Source organism: Myzus persicae, unplaced genomic scaffold (genome assembly GCF_001856785.1).
Source record: "Myzus persicae strain clone G006 unplaced genomic scaffold, MPER_G0061.0, whole genome shotgun sequence".
NCBI lineage: Eukaryota > Metazoa > Arthropoda > Insecta > Hemiptera > Aphididae > Myzus > Myzus persicae.
The window spans coordinates 372,679-394,386 of NW_019101591.1; the positions used below are offsets into that span (position 1 = coordinate 372,679).

General features: G+C 26.7%; 2 protein-coding genes across 6 annotated transcripts; one reads left to right on the forward strand and one right to left on the reverse strand.

Moving 5' to 3' along the window:
* The first annotated feature begins 3,426 nt into the window (after nt 1-3,426).
* Nucleotides 3,427-12,895, forward strand: LOC111029800 (ubiquitin-like-conjugating enzyme ATG10). 2 transcript variants are annotated; one of them, XM_022308980.1, is made up of 7 exons: nt 3,427-4,319; nt 4,413-4,528; nt 4,629-4,707; nt 6,988-7,089; nt 7,151-7,248; nt 7,323-7,420; nt 12,741-12,895. In XM_022308980.1, exons 2-7 carry the CDS (start codon nt 4,424-4,426, stop codon nt 12,775-12,777), a joined length of 519 nt encoding a protein of 172 aa, XP_022164672.1. In that variant the 5' UTR covers nt 3,427-4,319; nt 4,413-4,423; the 3' UTR covers nt 12,778-12,895. The 2 variants fall into 2 exon arrangements, with proteins under 2 accessions (XP_022164672.1, XP_022164671.1); XM_022308979.1 differs by lacking the exon at nt 12,741-12,895 and adding an exon at nt 7,589-7,856 and having other exon boundaries at nt 3,432-4,319.
* LOC111029796 (protein PAT1 homolog 1) lies at nt 11,068-21,694 on the reverse strand. 4 transcript variants are annotated; one of them, XM_022308967.1, is made up of 14 exons: nt 21,539-21,694; nt 18,736-18,826; nt 18,317-18,393; nt 17,663-17,794; nt 17,417-17,551; nt 15,151-15,279; nt 14,467-14,602; nt 13,730-13,824; nt 13,341-13,481; nt 12,763-12,894; nt 12,068-12,202; nt 11,839-11,997; nt 11,486-11,710; nt 11,068-11,344 (listed from the first exon to the last, which is right to left on the reverse strand). In XM_022308967.1, the coding sequence occupies exons 1-14, from the start codon at nt 21,569-21,571 to the stop codon at nt 11,072-11,074; spliced, it is 1,893 nt and encodes a 630-aa protein (XP_022164659.1). In that variant the 5' UTR covers nt 21,572-21,694; the 3' UTR covers nt 11,068-11,071. The 4 variants fall into 4 exon arrangements, with proteins under 4 accessions (XP_022164659.1, XP_022164657.1, XP_022164661.1 ...); XM_022308965.1 differs by having other exon boundaries at nt 13,341-13,484; XM_022308969.1 differs by lacking the exon at nt 17,417-17,551 and having other exon boundaries at nt 13,341-13,484.
* Nucleotides 21,695-21,708: the final 14 nt, after the last annotated feature.

Genomic DNA, 21,708 nt, shown 5'->3' on the forward strand with positions numbered 1-21,708 from the left:
CAATATAATCATTAGGTAATCAATATTTGGCGCCCCGTATTATTAAATTTTCATATTACCTACCTACTTAACAATGATCAAACTCTTTAAATTATACCAATTGTTGCAAAAATGATTATGTATAAATCAAAAACAAAAACATACAATGGACCTGAAAGGGTTAAAACTGTTTTTAGTGTTTCAATGATAAGTATAACAAGTAAATGATGTCCTTAACCACGTCATTTTCAGGATTGATATACTTTTTATTTTAAAAAGGTTCCAAGTCCTAACTAGTTTTACTACCAAGGTTTATAGGTACCTACCTAAGCTAGTTGTATTAGTAATTGGTTTTTGTAAACAATTGGCAAACAGCCTCCACGGTTATTCCATATACATTATACATAACATTTCACTCTATCTTTTTTCTATGCAGATTCTGGGCTACAATATATATTGGTAATGTTTTTAAACCAAGCTTCACCCTTTTAACAGCTGATATTTCTTTTGCTATGATGAATGTTATAAAAATCCAATTGAATCGCTAGTATAGTTGCTTTTATACTTCATTCTATTAATTAGATGTTTAAATTTTAAACTAAAAGTCTTTTTCTACTTTTTGACTCATTGTATATACACAATGTATAGAAAGAACTTTACGCAAACTATCTTAACTAGATAGGTTACTTTATCTTTAAAAACAAAATAAAAAAACATAAAAATAAAAAGCTAACTTTTCTTTTCATTTCAAATTAGTCATTATTAATCACCTGATATCGTTAAATATTTTCTTTTATTCTTCTTAATCATTGTATTAAGTTAAAGAAAATTAAAAAGTATTTGTGAGAGGGAATATCAATTAATAAGAAGGTATTTTATTTGGGACTTGGGTGTTAAAATAGGTAGGTAGTAGGTAAGTATTCTCTAGTCTGTTACTTGACTTAAAGTGTAATATAGTTTACTTCTTTGTTAGAGGTGATCTTAATGCTGTGTGGAACGTGGGTGCAGAGATGGAACGTTAAGGGTTTTTTAGTAACAGCTGTAACAATTATATCCTTATATCTACTTTTTTTAAATTCATTTCAACAATGTAATTTACTAGCTTATAATTGCAGTGTATAGTACATACATAAATAATAGTCACGAAATTAATTGAACCGACTTATAATAGTTTTTGGGCAAACTCTTTCATGATAAGATGTTTTATATAGCTTTCATAAGTCTTTGATCATGTTTTATATCCATAATCTATAACCTTTAAAATTAATTTGATTTAAGAAAAGGATTGTCTATTGAGTACCTGTGCACTTTTCAAGTTGACAACTTAGTCCTAAAAAGAAATGATAAAAATTTTAAACCAATGGGTATTTTGCTAGACATGCATGAAGTCTTTATTTTAATTGTGTAAATCATGAAATATTACTTAAAAAATTATACATATTAGGTATATTAATGATTGCCTACTAATAAAAATAAATACAAATACTGATTTAATAATTTCTGCAGATGATACAGCCATATTACTTTCTGAACAAACTCAAAGGTGTGTGTTGTACCTTCTCGTGGTTCCCCCTGTATCTAGTAGTGTTGAATTCTTCAGAATTTGCAGCAGCCATGCCTATAGAGGTATTTTCAGCATATAAACAACACAAAGCCAAACAGCATAAACCAGGCAGCCAAACGTCAAAAGACCTCATGGGCTTATAGCTTATTGGTGAAAACAGCCCCTTCTAAGGGCATTCTAATTTCTAATTGATGGACATGAGGTCATGAGCAACAAGTAATGCAAAAAAAAAACCAAAAACTACAAAAAAACTCACAAAAAAACAAATTTAAAAACCATAATGTTGTCTAAAAACTAAATTGTATTTAACTAGAAAATGTTAAGAAAATAATATACCTTGGTGTAATTTTGTATTACAGGCTAAAATTAGATAAACATATAAATTACATTAACAACATTTTCCATATATTCTTTTATAAATTTAAAGAAGTTAGATTTATTTTTAATAATTCATATAAAAGAGTTTTTAGCACTGGTACAATGTGTATAATATTATTTTACATCTATTTCGAGAATCGAGAGGTATTTATAATAATCATTTGTCTAGTTCTATCCTATTAACTACCATAAGCTGACAAACTGTAATACTGTACTATTTAATATTTATTCATTTTACCAGTACAAACTAGTACTATTTTAATTTATAAAGAGTTTGAGGTGAATGCAGAATGACCAAGTTTATCTATAATTCCATCTAAAAAAAATCTCAAACGCTATTTGCGCCTATGCTTATGTCATAAGTTATTACTTATTCATGAACATCAATGAATTTAAAAGAACTATATCACCTATTTATAATATTTGAATTAAAAAAAAAAATTCTTTTACTGCATATTTAAACACTTATGTAAATGTTTTTATTAGCATATAATTGTGCTTATAACAACCTTTTTTTGATCAATAAGTTATGAGCCACGGTGATAACTGATCAATTAACTCTAATGCCAAAATCCTCATAGATATAATTACATAACTTCAATAATAAATAATTCCTAATGCAATAAAATTATCGATACATTCATTGAGGAATGATTTTGTTTTAAATAATAAGCCACTATAATTTATAGTAGGTGTTTGATAAAATGTTACAGTACCAAACTACCACACCTACAGAATATAGATACTATTTATATATATAGGCATGGTCGTAACATGGAATTTTTGAATTCACGGAGACTCAAGTATGAATTTCGTTATTGCTCTCCAAAAGTGAAAAATTTTCTTTTGTTATTATGTATTGGGTAATTGGTGCCATTAGTGACATAAATAAAATTAAAAAACAAAAACTAGTTGAAACGAGCCCTATGCATTGCTTTAAGAGTTTTGTTTTTTAAATAAATAAACAAGTATTTATTTGTTACTCAAAATTCAAATCATCAAATGTACAACAAAATGCAATGTCCGATTGTTATATACTCAAAAACGGCTCGAGCAATTTCGATGAAAGTATTAGTCGTTCGAGATGGTTCTTAGAGACTTTACTAGTTTACGGGGTAGTTCAAACCACGTTCGAAAACATATGAATCCTATAATATTCAATCCGTCACAAGTGGATCTCAGCCCATCTAGGTCGAATTATTTCACAAAGGGAGGTACCTACACCAATGCATAAAACTAAAACTCATTACAAAGTGATTTAATTTAATTTGTGATGCTAAAACTGAGACACACTAACAATCGACGTAGCGCCATGTAATACGTTCATTTCTTTCATAATATTCGCTGTAAGTTATGCCTTATGACTATGTATGAAATAATATATTATAAAATAATGTAAGAAACGAGTGATAATAAACGATAATAATAACAAATATTAGGATAATGTATTTTTTTTATTTAGATGATAACACATCGATGTGATAATACTACTCAATATGTCCTTGATAAGAAATATCGTTTTGTGAATGAATTCAGTCTTCAAAAAGTTGTATTTGGTACCAGGGTCCTATTCGGCAGTGATGAGCGCCGCCGTAACATTCGAACGGAGCGCGTACCGCCGCCGTGGCCAGCAATTCCCGGTTTTTTCCGCCGCCGTTATGAAGTGCATGGGCTCCTGTTAAGTTAATATAATTTGTGGGGTAACCGACAATCCGACGGACAGAAAAACAACGACGGCCATGACAATACGGACGACGGTCACAACAACCACGGGCCACGGCCCACGGCACCCCGAAAAACGACATTAATGACAATAACGAAAAGCAAAAACGGTTATGGAGCATTGGCATGCGCCGCGGCGTCGTGGCGGAACAGGAAACGGAGGGTCAGGACGATATAGCGTTTAACCACCAGCAATGGCCACAGACGTATTGCTGGCCACAATGCTGGCGGACGTGTTCAGCCTTCAGTGCTCTCTGACTTTCAGTCAACAGCGGTGACGTGCACGGTCGTTATCTGCCACGATTATCTGTCGAGCGTCGAGTGTGTTTCGGGCGTTCAGCGTATCATCCACAGATAATGTATTATAGATAATAAAATGTGTTATCTGTGGTATCATTCTAGTACTGCGTGATAATAAGTCGTCGACTGATAAATAGTGATAATGACGGTCCGTGCCGCCGAGGTTTTGATTTTTCAAATATTGAGGCAATATTTGTTGTTGAATTCATCGTAGATCATGATTCTTTGGATTAGATTTCATCATACATACATACACAATACGTCAATACATCACAATGCGGTTACGTTGTAAAACTTGACGACGACAGATCCTAGTTCGTTATCTCGACAGTTATTGAACGAGCTCGTCTGACCTGAGTTATCGAATCCGAACTAGGTAATACTATGATTTATATCACAGTGCATTTTCATCACAGTTCTTACCAAAATTATTGAATTGGCGTGTTCAACTTATATTGTTATTGTTTAGGTACACAAATCATGAGCATGACGTATCAACAATTTGTTGAGTATGCTACAGATTTAAAAAATCATTCAGACTCAATAGATGACGGTTGGAATATTCGTCAATATCAATGTCCAATGGTAAAAGGAGCTGATTGAACTTTTTTTTTACACATGATTTAATCATATGTTGTAAAACACTTACTACTACATCAATAAGTATCTAATATTTTGTTTATAGAATGGAAGTTTTGACAATTATCTTATCAAAAAAGAGATACAAAAAAAGAATACGTCTTCATTGAAATTTGACCACTCAGGTTAGTTTATCGACAATTACACGTAAGTTGTAACCATGAACGTGTATAAAGTATATACTGTTAAGGACTGGCTGGACTGGTAGGATTCGCTTATTGTCGCCAGCTCATTAAAAATCCGCTAAGAGTGCTACGTATGTGTTTGCCCATAATGTATCCATGATTATAGATGTTATCATGTACTCATAATATTAAAATTGAGTGAAATATAAATTATAAATTACTATAAATGTACTAAGAATTAATTTTTTCATATACATAAATTCTGTTTGTAAACAGTATCGATTGATAGGTAATTATTAACCAGTGTTAATAGGAAAATATAAAAAATATCTTAGTTATCATATATTTTATAGATACAGTAGAACTTCGATTAACCGTCACTCTCTGTTATCCGTCATCGGTCATCGCCGAAAAAAATAAATAATTAGGCGATTAGACGATTGTCAAATGCTACGCAAGTCTTACTTCTACGTCAAATACGTAATATTGCTGCTAAAAAAGCTAGAGAATCAAAAAACCAAACTAAAATTACAGATTTTTTTATAATATGTGTGGTATGTATGTTTATAATTTATATGTGTTATAATAATTAATTTATATGTTATAAATGTGTGTACATATATGTATGCACACGTTTTTTTTTGCAAAATTTCCGTTAACCGTCATAGCCCCGGTCCCGACAGTGACGGTTAATCGAAGTTCTACTGTAGTAGAATAAAATATTATTATTAACTGAATTAAAAATATAATTGTAATTTATAAATAATTATATATAAAATATTATGTAGGTTAGCTTCTTATTAACAGTGATTTTTTTAGTTCTAAAGAGTTAGATAGGTATTTTGGACAGTTCGGAAATATTGATAGTATAGCTCCTTCTTTCAACTTTGAAATTTTACTTGCAACCTGTTGAAAAATTAAAAGTGGTAATTATTAATTTCTAAAATAATGTATTTATTTATTAATTATTAAAAGTACTACTAGGTGCCTAAGAGTAACAGTCACAATGATGTAAATATGTTTGGTTTTAGAATAGCAAGAAAATACAATTGCTATTCATTTCATATTTTTTCTTTATAAAATTGAATTTTTAAATGTTTTAATTAGATGGTGCACATAAGTAAATATTAAATTAGCCAATATATAGGTACAATGGTAGAAGAACAATAATTGATCATAAAATAATCAACTATAGGTGCATACTTAAACTTAATACGCTTAGAAAACCTACCTCAGCTAAAATTCTTTCAATTTTGTTAGCCATTATTCGTTCCCTTATTATATCTTCTTCGTGAAAATTTCGTTCACAGACCACCTGACGAGGTTTAATTAAAAAGTTTTTCTTCAGAATTGCTTTTGTCCATTGTTGTAATTCAATATCATTCTTAGAAACTATGAAAAAATGATATTTATCTTTGCAAGAATCATAACCGTAACTAAAACTATGGGTAATACAGCGATGTCCTGGCTTTTTTGACACAAAACAAATAAATTTAACAAACAACTTATTGTATTAAATAAAAAAATTATTCGAATTTTGAATGCTAACAATTTAAAATTTGAATGGTCTAATACTCAAATGTCAATCTGTATTCCATAATGGGTGGTAAGCAGTGGCTTAAAAAATAAGGTGAACAGCACATCACTCTCCTAGCGGATCATACCAACAACGGCAACAATAATATCATCATAATTTATTACGGCAGGTATTGACAAGTGCATAGGCGTGGTCAACCATGAACCATGTCCATTGATAATATTACTAAAGAAACATTTATTTAAATTTCATTAGTATTATAATATGACATATTATACAAAGTATAATTAAAATTTTAATTTGATTTCTACCCTACCCCATTTCTGAAAATATTTTGTTATAATTGTTTAACTAATATTTGTTACACATTATAATGTTTAATTTAATTGTAACTGAATACATGTTTCTTTAACATGTTATTCATGTTTTTATTGATAATAACTTATAAGTATAATGTATATACATGTTTTTGGAAAAACCTCTAGTTCTAACCAAATTTGTATTTCTATGTCAATATGCAATATTACCCTTTTTTAAATAAAATATAGCTGACTTTTATATGTATATTATCACAAGTCACTACTATTAAAGCATATTTATGTGAAAAGAATTTTTCATACACCTTAGATAATTTTATTTGCCATTTTTATAATGTAGCCATCTCTGAATAAAATTGAAAATATTAGAATAATTAATCAAAAGATATTTTAATTTGAGATTTAATTAAAGAATTTTATTTTTAGATTCTCATACAGAAGACAATATTCCAATTGTTTGTGAGTATCACATATTGTACAATCTAAGTTATTCATGCCCAGATGTGTACTTTAATATGTGGTATACTGGTAATTTATTAAATATTTACAAAATTAAAATCAGAAATAAATTATTAAATTTCATATTTAGATGGAAAGTTGCTTTCATTAGAACATGTATGGTCTCTGGTTCACTCTTTTTTGAAACAAAATGTAGTCAATGATAAGTGGAATGCTATAACTCAAGAGGTTTTAACTTTTTTCTAATTATAAATTCACTTGACATTAAAACTTGTGCAATAATCAAATTATTACTGTTTTAGATGCATCCATTTTTTAATACACCATTTTTCAGATTACACCCTTGTAAGAATACTCATGTTTTGGAAATGTTAGGTTTTTCTTCAAAAAATAATAATAAGTAAGTTGAAGATTTTTAAATGAAGTAATGATTATTAAATATACATTTTCATTTAGGAATGCAAGTTACATTTCTATATAAAATCTATGTTTTATACTATATTCATTAATCAGTAATCTATGACTGTAATTCACTATTAATACAATGTATAAATATTTATTTATTCAGGTTCAATCCCCTGATAGCATGGTTAAGTACTATTAGTCCTCTCATTGGTTTGGAAATACACCTATCATATGGAAACAAAGAATCAAAAGTTGAATTTTTGTAATGTGTATTGATTTTAATTTTGTTTTGTTTTAATTTTATATAAGTAATTTTAATTATTATCAATCAAATATAAAATTGAATTTTATAACAAATAAAGACTGAATGCTTATCATAGGTTCAATTAGAGTGGCTTGGGGAAAATCTGATCCGATACATGACATAAAAATAACTAAAACAAGGGTAAAAAATCTATGGCACAAGAGACACTACTTTTAACAACACTTCAAAAAATCATTTTTAGTTCACTCTTTAACCTTATATAATTGCATTAAAAAAAATTAGGGAAATAATTATTTAAATACTCAATAATTTGATCAATTATAGTCATAGACGTAATTTAAGGGAACCAGGCTAGCCAGAATTCATCCGTGGTGGTGAGATGCTTCTCCTGCCAAATCTACTACCGGAACCTTTCAAGTAGAGAAAGCCACACACAAAGTACAATATAAACAGAGTATAATAATTAGTATCAATATACAGAATATATAATCAATTGTACACTATTTTAAAACTTTATGTCTGTTGTATTTTTATAAATTTATATTTATTAAGTTATATTTTGTATTAACCTAATCGAATACAGTATATAATATTGATTGAAAAGTACACACTACATTTATTTATTTTTCCAATGAAGTTTATATAAGTGTATAGTTTGTATTTGATATACAAAGTATTTGGTGTTTGTTAATTAGTAATGTACAGTTTATAGTTAATACCTAACAAATGTTTGGTTGTGTTGTACTATTACTTTAAAAATGATTAAGGAGTGCAAGCAAAGTCCCTGCAGGCCTATACAGCTTATATTGTTTTAGCCACCCCCAAAACAACTGTCTAAATTAAAATTGGCATTGATATAATGTTGTAAAAATTTAATTTCTGCAATCAATGAATTTGATCAAACTAAAACAGGAATAATGTAACGGATGAAGATAATTCCGCTTGTGTTTGATAAGAAAATACAAACCTGATATTAAAATATATTAGTGAATTTTCCAAAACCATCATTCCAAGAAATAATGTTTTTAGCAAAGTAAAATTTTTTAGAACATTAATTACAAAGTGTTGGTAAAAAGCCAAAAAGTTTGAAATCTCCCTGTATAAAAAAACGACATTTCTTGGATTCCATGAAAATAACCTCGGCCCCCCCCCCCCCTAACAAAAAACTACACCTTTGTAAGAACCTAAACCATTGAAAGTACACTCAAAATGTTTGAGAGCTCACGCAATATTTTATTAGTAGTTTAGTTTTGAGCATAACTTTCATTTACATCTCAATAATTTATCTTATATAATATGTTGATAAAATTTTATTTTTTTTATTGCATAATTTTTATATGCATGATCTAACATTCTAACATAATATAATATAAGAATAAGTTACAACTATTCCGATCAGATTTGTATAAATTATCTGTAAATAATTGGTGACATACAATGATATTTAATACCAAACATTTCTGTTAACTATAACATTTACACATTGTTTTGAATATAATATCCCAAACAGAAACAGTATAAAATGTCGATGTTTAAATTTACACTATAATCAGAACTTGTTTTTGTATTTCTGTTTTGCTTACATTGTTTAACTGATATTTTATAAGCTTTCTAAATGTTTAATATTACATTATATTAATAAAAAAAAATTAGTGTATACTTCAGTTGTTTCGGTAGAAAACAGTTTTTAAAATTCGATAATTATTGCATTTTCAAATTTTAACATCTGCCACTAGTCAAAATGTTGTCAAGAAAATGTATCCAATTCAATAAAATAAGCAATACTATGATTAGGAAGTTAAAAACAATACATTTTTATTTTTTGAATTTTACATATAACAAATTCTAAAATAATTATACAAATAGACATATAAATAAACTAAAATTTATTACACATAATTTATATAATATATATATAGTTGTATATTACATCCACAGAGTGTATCAATAGAACTGGGCAATGGTTTATTAGAAAAAAAATTTATAAATCCATGTGATACAGCACTTTGGTATATATATTCTATACACATGCAAAAAAAATAATTAAATAATAAAATTCACTAAGCAACATTTAATTACAATACAGGGAGACTTTTAAAATAATATATAATATTATAAAGAAAGTCACTCAATTTTAAATAAATATTACAATACATCAATGGCGATAATATTTAAAATATACTATTATCATATAAGTTTGTTAAAAATCTTAAGATTTTTTAAAATTTAAAAAAAACCATAATTCAACACAATTAAATAACTATCTTCAAAGATTTTCTAAGTATATGATCTACATATTATATAATATTTTATTCTACACTACGATTATTCTAGTTAGCAGTATTTTTTCATACATAAATGTAAATATTGACTTAATGATAATAGATTAATAATGAATGGTCGGTTATGTCAAATTTCCTAATTTAGTATTATAGATAATAATATTATATAGTGATAACATAGTATTAATTTATTAATTTAATTAATAAATTGTTAAAAACCTAAACATAATGATAGGGATCAATTATATTTCAAATTGCACAATAATTATATAGATACTTCAATTCCATTCAAAAATTAGTTTCCTTGATTATGAACTTATACATTTAGTTAGCATAAGTGTTTCAACTTATCAACAAACGTATAGGATTCATATCAACTGTAGATTACAAAATGTATAGTGCTTGAATTATTTAATAGTTAATGGTAAATATTTCATACACATATTTTATTACTTAAAAGTTATTAATAAGTTAATTCAATTTAAATAATGATAATACAAAAAAAATTATATTGGGTCATTGTTTAGAATAAATTAAGTTTAAAAAAATGTAGGAATTAAGAAATTGGTTAGTACATTACATTAAATTACTTTTTTTGAAAATAACTAATAGAAATTATAAAAAAAAATTGTTCCTTCAATTAATATTATCATTGGAACCACATTAATGTAAAAATAAGTATTTATAATATTAATAAAAAATAACTTTAATGCAAAATTAAAATTACATTTTGATAAAAATGATTATCAACATAGAAATTACCTAATTATATTAAGAAATTGTTTCATATTGTACTAAGTATTAATGAGCTGGGATCAAATATAAGGTAAATATGAAGAAAAAAATGGTGAAAAATGTATAGTCAACCTAGCAAAATCTTAAGTGTTTGACAATGCACAATTAAATTGATAGTTTTGAATCAAAAAACTTCCAACATTAATAACAACACCAACATATGTCTAGAAAATGTAGTGCATGAGATTACAATTTTTGCAAAGGTTCTCAAAGAAATATATCCATTGTGGTATAATTTTATGCAGTGATAATGGTGATCATTGTTACTACATAAAAGTAAAACCATATATGTCATGAATGGTGATTATTTCTTTGTCGTATCACCCAAGAAACTTATTCTTTGAACAAAGTTTAATTTTTTTTCAATTGTAACAGATTGGTCTAATGGCAAATATGTAAGGTGTTGTTCAATAATTTTTTTATCCAAACCAATGACTGGTCTTTGTATTGTATTTTCTGAACCAACTAATATAACATTGCTAATGAAAATACTCCATTGTTTCAATACTTTTCGGTCTGTTGTGGGTCGAACTTCTTCTGCTCGTTCAATCATATTTGCTATAACTGATATGCCAAACTAAAAGCAAATACATATTTTAATAGGTATAATAATAAGTACATATTATTACAAAATCCAAATGTTTATAAATGTTTAAAACAACTCATCTAAATTATTATTATTATTATTTAATAGAACTAAAAATAAGCATCTACTTACAACACTTATCAAAACAAACGCAAGATTTTTCATTAAATACTCTGCAATTTGATTTAATTCCGCAAGACATAAGCAAAATATCCATTGTCTTATGTATGGCAAGAATAGTAACAATAATTGATCTTCATTATCTTTTGAAATTATTGTACAAATTGAAGGGCCAAAAAATACACTCCATAAAAATGAAGGATTTTTGAGATGTGGTAAAATTCTGTGTACCAGTTGCTAGTAATCAAATGAAAAGGACAATTAAATTCATATCATACATTTCAATATCAGTCATAAATCATCATAAATCATAATTATAAAAATAAACTAGTTGTTGTTAGTTTAAATACTTTTGAATTGCTTACTTTTCCTTTACGTATAGTCACATATGAAACTAAGTGATGTAAATGGTTAGACAAAATTTCTGTTAGTTCATCAATGTATTGTTGTACAGTAGGCGCTGCTTGTGCTTTGTTCCTTATTGCATAGTACGTTTGTTCTATTTTCAGTAGTGGTATATACATCTGAAGAGCAACAAATTTTATATTTGATAAACACTGTACACAAATATTTATAAAATATAATATAACCAACATGTTCAATTTCTAAAAGAATTTGTTTTGAGTTTTTTTGGGCAACTACAGCTCGGTCTGTAGAGGATGCAGAAGAGGGTGCAAAATCATTTGTTTCTATATCAATCATCTTTCTTGGAGTTATCACACTGCCAATCTAAAAATATATATGTACATTATACACAACTAATAAAATAAAAATAAACTTAATATTTGAAATGAATTAACAATTGAAAGATTAATATTGTCCAATGTATGACATAAAAAAGTACAGGGGCTTTTTTTAAATGGAGTGATAATTTTTTCCTATCTTCGGCATATAAGATATTTAAAAATTGAACCATAAAACTTTAAGTAAAATATGATACAAAAAAGTTACAATTTAATAGTTATGTATTATTATTTATTATTGTTATTATTATTTGTATTGAGCATAACTATCACACAGATTAGGATTTATTGAAGTTTAAACTTAGTAGTACACAACTTTTTAACAACATATTGAGAAATAGTTAACTTCTTTTGGAAGTTAGGATGATTATATATCCTAACAGAAAAAGATAAGTTTTAAAGCCAGGTCAAATGAAATGGTTTTAATATATTAATTTACTTTCAATAAATTTGAAATAGTTTTATTAAAAACCTTAAAATCCTAAATTATAATTGCTAATATCCAAACATTTCTAATATTTCAGGATATTTATAAAAGTAACACACCAAGACTTTTCCTAATGAATTTTCAAAGTGTAATTGTGTATATGAGTTGTTAAATCTTGATTGCGTATCTGGTTGATGAAAATTACTGTTGGGTTTTGGTCCACTTGAACCATGATGACGCTTTTGATACATCTGCAAATTGTAAAATAATGTAAAACATAATGTTAAATTTCATGAAAGAAGTAATTATTTTTGAAAACATTGAGTTTAATTAAGTATTTACTTTATAAAAGTGTAACACTATTTAAATGATGTATGCATTTCCCTACAACTGTCCTTTCCTTTTTTAATATTTGCTTTCGATTTTCAGATAGTAACCATAATTTGTTGATCAAAGAAATACAAATCAATTTTACAATTTAAAAATCAAAATCAAATAATATTTTATTGTACAAGAAACTTAATTTTACTTGTTTATTTTAGAATTATTAAAAGCTTTATATTATTACTTAAGAATATATACATATTGTTTTATATGTACTTGTGTTAAAAAGATTAATAATAAAACCAATTAAACTTTATATTTTTAGAGATAATCACTAATCCTAAGTTGGTGATCACAGCATTCTTTTTCTAACCGTAAAATAGTAATCTTCTTCCAATGGGTTACTATTATGGAACTGTATAGTTTGTATTCCAGCCAACCAATGTTTTTCTCTCACAGTCATAAACCCAGCACCATAGTCAGTCAAATCTGACTGCTCATCAAATGAGTAATTCTTCTGAAAAAATGTGTAATAATAATATAATATATTAGATTAAAAAAATGTTGATGACTTGAACTTAAAAGTGTATCCTTGTGAAGTGTAAAACCAGCACAGTTATTTTTTGTTAAGTAAATTTTTTTGATAACTAATACTTGTTAGAGTTAGATGAACTTAGAACCCAAAAATATAAGTCATGATGTTCTATAGACTATAGGCAACTAATTTTAAGTAATTGGTAAAAAAAATATTGTAAAACTAACCATTTTAGGAAAATTTTGGTATCCCATGTTAGTATTAAATCTCTTAACGTTATTTATAAGGTTTCTTGGAACATTATTATTATTCCTTGGAAAATCTGAAATAGAAAAACAAAACATTTTTATCCAAGAGAATTAAATAATTTTTATTCAAGGGTAAGAAGTTATAAAACTTAAAATTTATAAAGTATGCAAACAAGTATTTAAAAAATAAATTTAAATATATTAATGATTAAATATGTAACACTATACTTATATATTACATGTTATTTTTTTATTTAAAAAATCTTTAATATTAATGAAATGTAATGAAAAACTGAAGGGACAAAAATAATAACACACAACAAACAGTCATAACAAAAACATGACATTATCAAAAAGTTTTGGTTTTTGGTACTTTGCACAAATCTTTAAGAAGAGAAAATATCTCTTTAAAATATTTATGTATAAAATACATGAGATAATAAAATTTAATATTAAAAATGAATAAAAAATAAGAAAATGTATACTTTTTTAAAAAATTGACAAAATATGAATTTTGAATTTTTGGTTTTAATCTCATCAATAGTCTGCTATTCATTAAGAGCATTCGCTTTGCAATAAAAAATATGACTCCTACAACTTCTGAACCCTTAATATTATGATAAAGGTTTAAAAGTAAGAAACAACTTTTAACCTAACCATCATAGTCTTAAGAAAAACTAAATTAAAGTGTAAAATTATGATGCAAAATAAATTACTTTTTGGTACAACACGAACGTTTGGTAAATTGTACTGAGGAATTTCACGTTTATAATATGGAGAAAAAGGTAAATATCCTTGGTTTACCTCTGGTACAGGACGGTTGTATGATGGGCTTACTTTCACAGCATCGATCTAAGAACAATATCAAATGTTAATTATATCTTTATTAGGAGGTAACTATTATTTTCATATTAGCAGAGAAAATAAAATATAATTTTCAATACAGAGCAATATTTATATGAAAGACTGTGTATCAAGATATACTGAGACAACTATCTAATTTAAATTAAATAAACACATACAAAAACATGAAATACATTTAAATCAAAAATACATATAGGTACGAACGTTTGTTATGATAATCAATAAAGTGCTGGGATTTTGATGCATTTTACATGTTATACTAACAATTCATAAGAGTACCTACATTTCTCATGAGCATTTTTTAATTTTTATGCCATTTTTATTTCTAATAGCTTTTCTACAAAACACCATGAGTTACAAAAATATAATTAAGAACACTTATCTACTATTATTTTAAGTAGATTTAAGTTAACCTAATTGTTCACATTTCTTCAAAATTATTTTGGAACCATTTTATTAACCACATATTTAGGCACCAAAATCCCAATCCTATTAATATATTAAAATACTATGTTTTACAATAAAATAAAAAATACCAATTGTCTTTCCAAGTCAGCTACACTTATGGCTGATGAAATGACTTTTGGTGGAGGTTTAGTCAAAATATCATCTATATGTCCATTTACATTTACTTCTCTGAACCCAGGAGGTGCGTTGAAAACATTCTATGAAACAATGAGTTAGTGTTATTATTAACATGTTAACACACGTACAATTTTAACACAAGTGATAACTTGAAATATAATTATTAAAAAGTAGCAAACTCATGCACTCATGCACTCATATATACATTTGCAGCTAAAAATAATAGCCAAATACATACAATATTGTTATTCATTAATATTTGTATCCACATAATAAAAAATGTAAGAACTTTTAACTCTTTTTATTATAAAACACAATTAACATTTGAAATAAAGTTTCAATTTCAATTTTTTTTCATATTTATTATATTATATTAACTCAATTTGAGTTGAAAGAAAAAAGTTATTTGACTTTTTTTATTAATAAATTGCATTATTGAAGGCACAGGAAAAGGTGTAAACAATAGCTAATGATCATTATAAGGTGATCTAAATAAATTTCTTGAAATAATGATTATTTATTTAATCTTAGTGGTACAACTCTGTTGATACTTTAAATTAACCATTACAGATAATCTATTTGTTCCTATTTCAGCATAAAATTATGTCATTATCATTAGGGTTACCATTCACATATGAAACAGGACAAACAATTTTGCCTAGACTCTAAAAAAATCCTAATTAATTTTCATACATTTAAAGATATTTTGGAGTTAATGTGTTCCTGCTATATGAGGTGTATCATTGGAAAAGGTGATGGTAGTGTAAGTTCATAATTACACTTTTTAATATACTAATACGACATTATGACACGTCTTATGATTATTACTGGCTGCTTTTTCGTTAGTTAGAAAACTTGTTAACAAAAACTGTTGTTTACAAAATTAGCACTTATGACTTTCAATAATGCAATATAAAACTAAAAATATATTGATAGTATATTTTGATTTGTGTACAGGTTTTTTCTTGTGAGCACATAAGGAGATTATGGGATCTGGAGTGTTATTAAAAACATGCCAAAAATTATCCCACATGAAGTCATTGGCGGATCCAATGGAGATGGGGGAGGGTGTAATAGGATAAATACCCTCCTTGAGCTTATTATATTCAAATTCAGTACATTGTGACTTGTGAGAAGTACTAGTTATATTCAGCGTTATGTATCGTTATAACAATAATAACGTACCCACTACATAAAAGAATGGTGATATTAAAAAGTATGTTTTTAAGAATGAATTGTATCTGTTGAATACATTTTATTAACCCCCCATCCCTCGATAAATTCCTGGATCCACCCCTGAATGAAGTTTGTTAGGACAAATGAACCATATGCTCAAAAAAGAGACAATCTCGTTCTAAACAAAATTAATGATCATAATATTCATGTCTTTAAACTGATAAACATAACATACGTAACATATCAAATTTACAATCCGGAAAATAGGTCATTCACTATTTAAATAGTTTTGATTTTATACTTAATTTATTACATTGTTGGGGTGCTAATTACATAAATTACTGTTTTATTGACATTGTCTACTTCATTTAACATAACTACTGCAATGTATAAATTATTATTATTTTGTTAATTAGACTGAAGTAAAATATTAATGTTGGATTGCATGAACAATCACTTAACATTTAACAAATCAATAGTGAGCTAGTGGTCACTTAAACATGATTTATCCATTAAATTAATACATTTTTCATGCAATCCAGCATAAGTATTTATAAAGTAGTTACACACAGATTAAATATAATTAGCAACCAATCACCGAAGAAACAAACAGAAACTATCTAATTTATTTAATTGGTACAATATTTACATGATATATGATACTTGCTAGTTTCAATATGTATTATTATTGTGAAGGAATATAACTCATGTGTATACAATATAAACAGTAATTTAATATAATTGATATATCTATGGTTATGTATATAAATTTACATTTATCAAACACAGATCAAAATTATATTTCTATATTTAACAGAAAGGTACATAATAGTTTAAAAAAATACATTATTTAACAGAGAAGCAAGCTTAAAAAAATACCCGCTGCTAGGGTTATAAGGATTAAAGCACATTCAATATTATACATAATTTAATAAGCACAACATTAAAACCAGTTTAATAATAATTTATAACCAATGTTCAAAAGGCAAAAATTATAAAAAAAACATAACTAATCAATTCTTAGAACATGCAATTATTTACTCGTGGTATAGGATTTGAGCCTTGTACTGGAATTGGTCTTCTAATTGGACCACAATTATTACTTGGTAGATTAATACCATAATTTTGATTAACAAAATTAAAATTATTTTGATATTGGAAAGGTAATGGTAAAGGCTGAAAGTAATTAATAATTGACAAATGTATTAGCAAAATGTGTAGGTAACATAATTTTACAAAGATAATTGATTTGCACTGAATTTAATTATGTTAACATAATTAGATTACCGGTACTTCATATTGGTGGCTAAATGTATGTAACTGTCTTAGTTCTCTTTCTAGATCTGGTAATGTTTTTAAAGACTCGGTGAATACATTTGGATCAGATGGAATTGAGTTGGATAAATAATCATTGACTTCCTATTAAAATAAAATATTTTAATTAGTCAAAATAAGTTTCAATTTATTAAATTCTTTGATTAAAAAAGGCATATATCATAGTGTTATCTCAAACTAAAATTCAAAATGAAATATTATTCAGAAAGTTTAATTAATTCCTTAATATATTTGAAAGGGTTTAGTTTATATTATAATATAAATAGGGCATACAATATAGGTATATTGAATATTATGTTAATTCAAATCATCTATCATGTAAAATTACAAGACATTATTTTAAATCAACAATATATCTTACATGACACATCTGTGCACGGCAATACTGGATAATAATAAAGTAATAAAGTAATTACTAACTGAGAACTAAGCTCTTAACATTTAATATATGTTTAAATTGTTTATGACTATATAATATTTTAATATGATACTCTAAATTTTTAAACTTAGAAAACTGAGAAAAATAATTTCCATATACTATTGTATATAAAATAATATTTATATGCAATTACTTACTAAAAAAATAAATAAAAATAAAATACTTACTGTATCATCAGGCCATTTTTTTTTAGTAACTTCATCGTATTTGGCATACTTTTCATGATCTGCTTCCCAATCACCGTCTATCAGAATAAATATTTAACACAAATTAAAATTGTGCATCAATATTGTTTACAAAATTACAAATTTAAACATTTCTTAAAATATATTAATTTTTTTGTGAAAAAGTTAACATAACAATAAGTAGAAGTGTTTAAGTATAATTAAGATAAATTTTATTTTTATAAAATAAATAAAACAAATATAAATAGTTCTAAATATGTTCATACTATAAATATTAGTAGATTAAATGAATTAATTATCAGTCAGTGCACATTTTAATGGGTAAAATTGTATTTTCAAGTGTCAAACATCTAATTGATCATATTAGATATAGGTACTATTTTCACCAAACACAATATTACCTGACATATCATTCCCAAAAGTCTCATCATTAAGAGCATCATATTTGTCTTCATCATAAATTTCTTCTTCGAAATCATCATCAAACTTTGCCTATGTAATAACAATTAAACTAGTTTAACATTTAAAATAAAAATCAGATAGATTTAAGACATTGACTGAGCACTTATAAATAATCCCCATTTTTCTAACTTCAACACAAAATAGCATTTAATTATTTAACATTTATTTCAAAAGGTACCTATAGTATTTATTTTATTTCTAACTTTGTGAGCACCGAAAAATGTTAGGAAAAAATGTTACAATTATTGTGATATTAAAATTACTAATGGTTTACAACATTTTTTTTATCCATAAATATGTTAACAATGTAAAAAACAAAATAAAATTGTAGCAAAGAGCAGGGGAGTAACCAGGCATTTTTTGGGGGGGATATTTAAATTGTTTATTAATACAAAACATGAAGGAGACTTTACATACTGTTGAGGTACACAAATATACAGAAGCTAAAGGTATATATTATATAGTAATAAGATTGGATGTGTATATAGTATATATAAAGTAAAATGATACAAATATACAATATAGAATAGTGTAACGAAGCACAATGTAAATCAACGACTAACTGTACTAATGGGCTACTACATAAGACAAATATAGTAAAGCAGTACTCTGTTACTATAAATTACATGAAATGGGGTGTTTAGTTTATAATTCCATCACATTCTCTCCATTGTAGTCATCAATTCATCATACAACAATATCAAACTACAAATATAAAATAGAATCATATGATAACACATTTTGTAACAGAATCATATACTTCATATATTTTTTGGATAATTACGACTAATGGAAGATGTTTCATTAACCAAGACATTCCCTTTGGCTCTCTAACTATGTCACAGGCGAATCAATACGTTTCCATCCTGTGCCTTTCGCCACCCCCCTCAATTCATTGGATGTTTCCCCTTGGAACTGGAATATTTCCTACCTCCCCGAATAAGAAATTAAAAGTAAAAATACTAAACAATAATATCAATGCAAATCAATTAATGTCAAATGATTTAATTAATATTTAAATATAATTCAATAGTAGTTCATAATAACACTATTGCCAATACAAAATTTACTAATATTAAGAATATTAAACAATACACAAATTACAAATGTAAATTAGTAAATGAACTGTTTACGAGACTTTTGTATTAAATAATTGTATACATTGTTAAATAAATATATAAATGTAATTCAATAATACTTTCACATAACTTTAGTTTATTAATCTTGACCCATTAAATTGGATAACAAATTCATAATGCAAATGATGATCGTATATTTCGGGTAAAACCAAAAACCTATTTTCCAACCTATTATGTGTAAAAAATAAATGTCTCAATCCAGGCGAGAATCGTCCAGTACAGCTGAAATTTGCAAGGGAGGAAGGCATGGGGATACGTCCAAATATAATACTGGCACAGAGTAAAATAATATTATATATTATGTCACCCACTTATCATAAACCAATATCTTAATAAGAAACTATAAGATGTTTTTGGATCATGACCTAAATGTCAATACTAATAACAATAGATTTTATTAAATCTATCTATTTCTAATAAATTTAAAAGTGACTTTAAGTACACAAATACACACAATATTTATCAATTTGCCAAATTGTAAAAGGTCTTTTATAAAAAGAGGAAAATGAACATATACCTTAGAGCAAAATAAGCAAATCAAATTTGTTAACAAACAATAGTTATATATAATTTAGTAGCTCAAACAACTCCAAATAATAAACACTATCCACTTTTATTACATGTCACCAGGGATATTCATTGGCAGGGAATCTCAAACAGATAAGAAGGGCAACCCTCATTAACAATAAAGTTACTGATGAAATACTGACAAGCATTTAATTACACGGTATTATTGGTTTTCTCATAAATACAACTATGAGTATGCACCTATAATCTGTATATTCAAACATAGCAAAAATATTTAGGTAATAAAGTCAATAATTCAGTCAAGCAGAAAAAAGTTCATTAAATATCAACACATTATTGAACTGAAATCATTCAATCTCATTTTTTGATAATTGGTATATCTACATAAAATTGTATTAACATTGACCTACCAATACTAAGATCTATTAGATAAAAATTGGTTTAGTTCCAGTTCTGAGAAAAATTACTAGTGATAAAATGTCCAACAAAACATATTGAAAATCCTGACAACAGAATCAATGTTGTAACAAGATATCTATAAACAATGTTTAACATCTATGGTCTTGCCTTAGGATCACTATTAAATGTAATAGTTCAGGTCATAAAATGATTAAAGGCTACATGTAAATTTAATTTATGAATACATTTTTTGAATTAATGTAATTTGTATAGATGAGGACAGTTTATGCAGTAGAACTGATTGGTTTGAAGTGCTTGGGTCTCAATTCAATGCTTTCAACACAGACAAAGTGCTATTATAATAAGTATTAAAACACTTCTGCAAATCCAGTGGCCTAGAAATGCAATTCTTTCTGATCAAGTTCAGAGCAACAAGTTGGAAACAGAAATAAATATACTATGCATGATTTGCATGAATAAACTTAGTTGCACATTGCAAAGTGCTCTGCCGACGAGCAGACAACGCTAGACTCGTACAAACCGTCTATAGTCGTTTGGGGCCAGGAAACGTTTGTCTGAGCCCGTGATTCAACGTTTGGTCGTTTGAAACCAGAGGTATACAGTACTGTTTTGGAACACACTGCTGAACTGGACTGTCAAAATGGGTTGTGTTTACCTGTTGATCCGTCAAAAAGTCTTCACCGTCCATGGCGAACGGCGATAAGTGCGTTTCTGGAGAAGAAACCTGAAATCTTTGGCGACGCCGAATTCGTTCCGAACTTAAGTCATATTTTTTCACAGTTTCACTAACACGAAAAACATGCACTACAGAATTTTTTTTTTAAT

Coding starts and splice junctions, on each gene's coding strand:
- LOC111029800 (XM_022308979.1), top strand. CDS start 4,424: ATGAGCATGACGTATCAACAATTTGTTGAGTATGCTACAGATTTAAAA. Junction 7,090..7,150: donor CTTTAATATGTGGTATACTG/GTAATTTATTAA, acceptor TTTCATATTTAG/ATGGAAAGTTGCTTTCATTA. Junction 7,421..7,588: donor TCTTCAAAAAATAATAATAA/GTAAGTTGAAGA, acceptor TTATTTATTCAG/GTTCAATCCCCTGATAGCAT.
- LOC111029796 (XM_022308965.1), bottom strand. CDS start 21,571: ATGGACGGTGAAGACTTTTTGACGGATCAACAG. Junction 15,280..17,416: donor GCTCAAATCCTATACCACGA/GTAAATAATTGC, acceptor ATTGTTTCATAG/AATGTTTTCAACGCACCTCC. Junction 11,345..11,485: donor CGTTTGTTTTGATAAGTGTT/GTAAGTAGATGC, acceptor ATTTGCTTTTAG/TTTGGCATATCAGTTATAGC.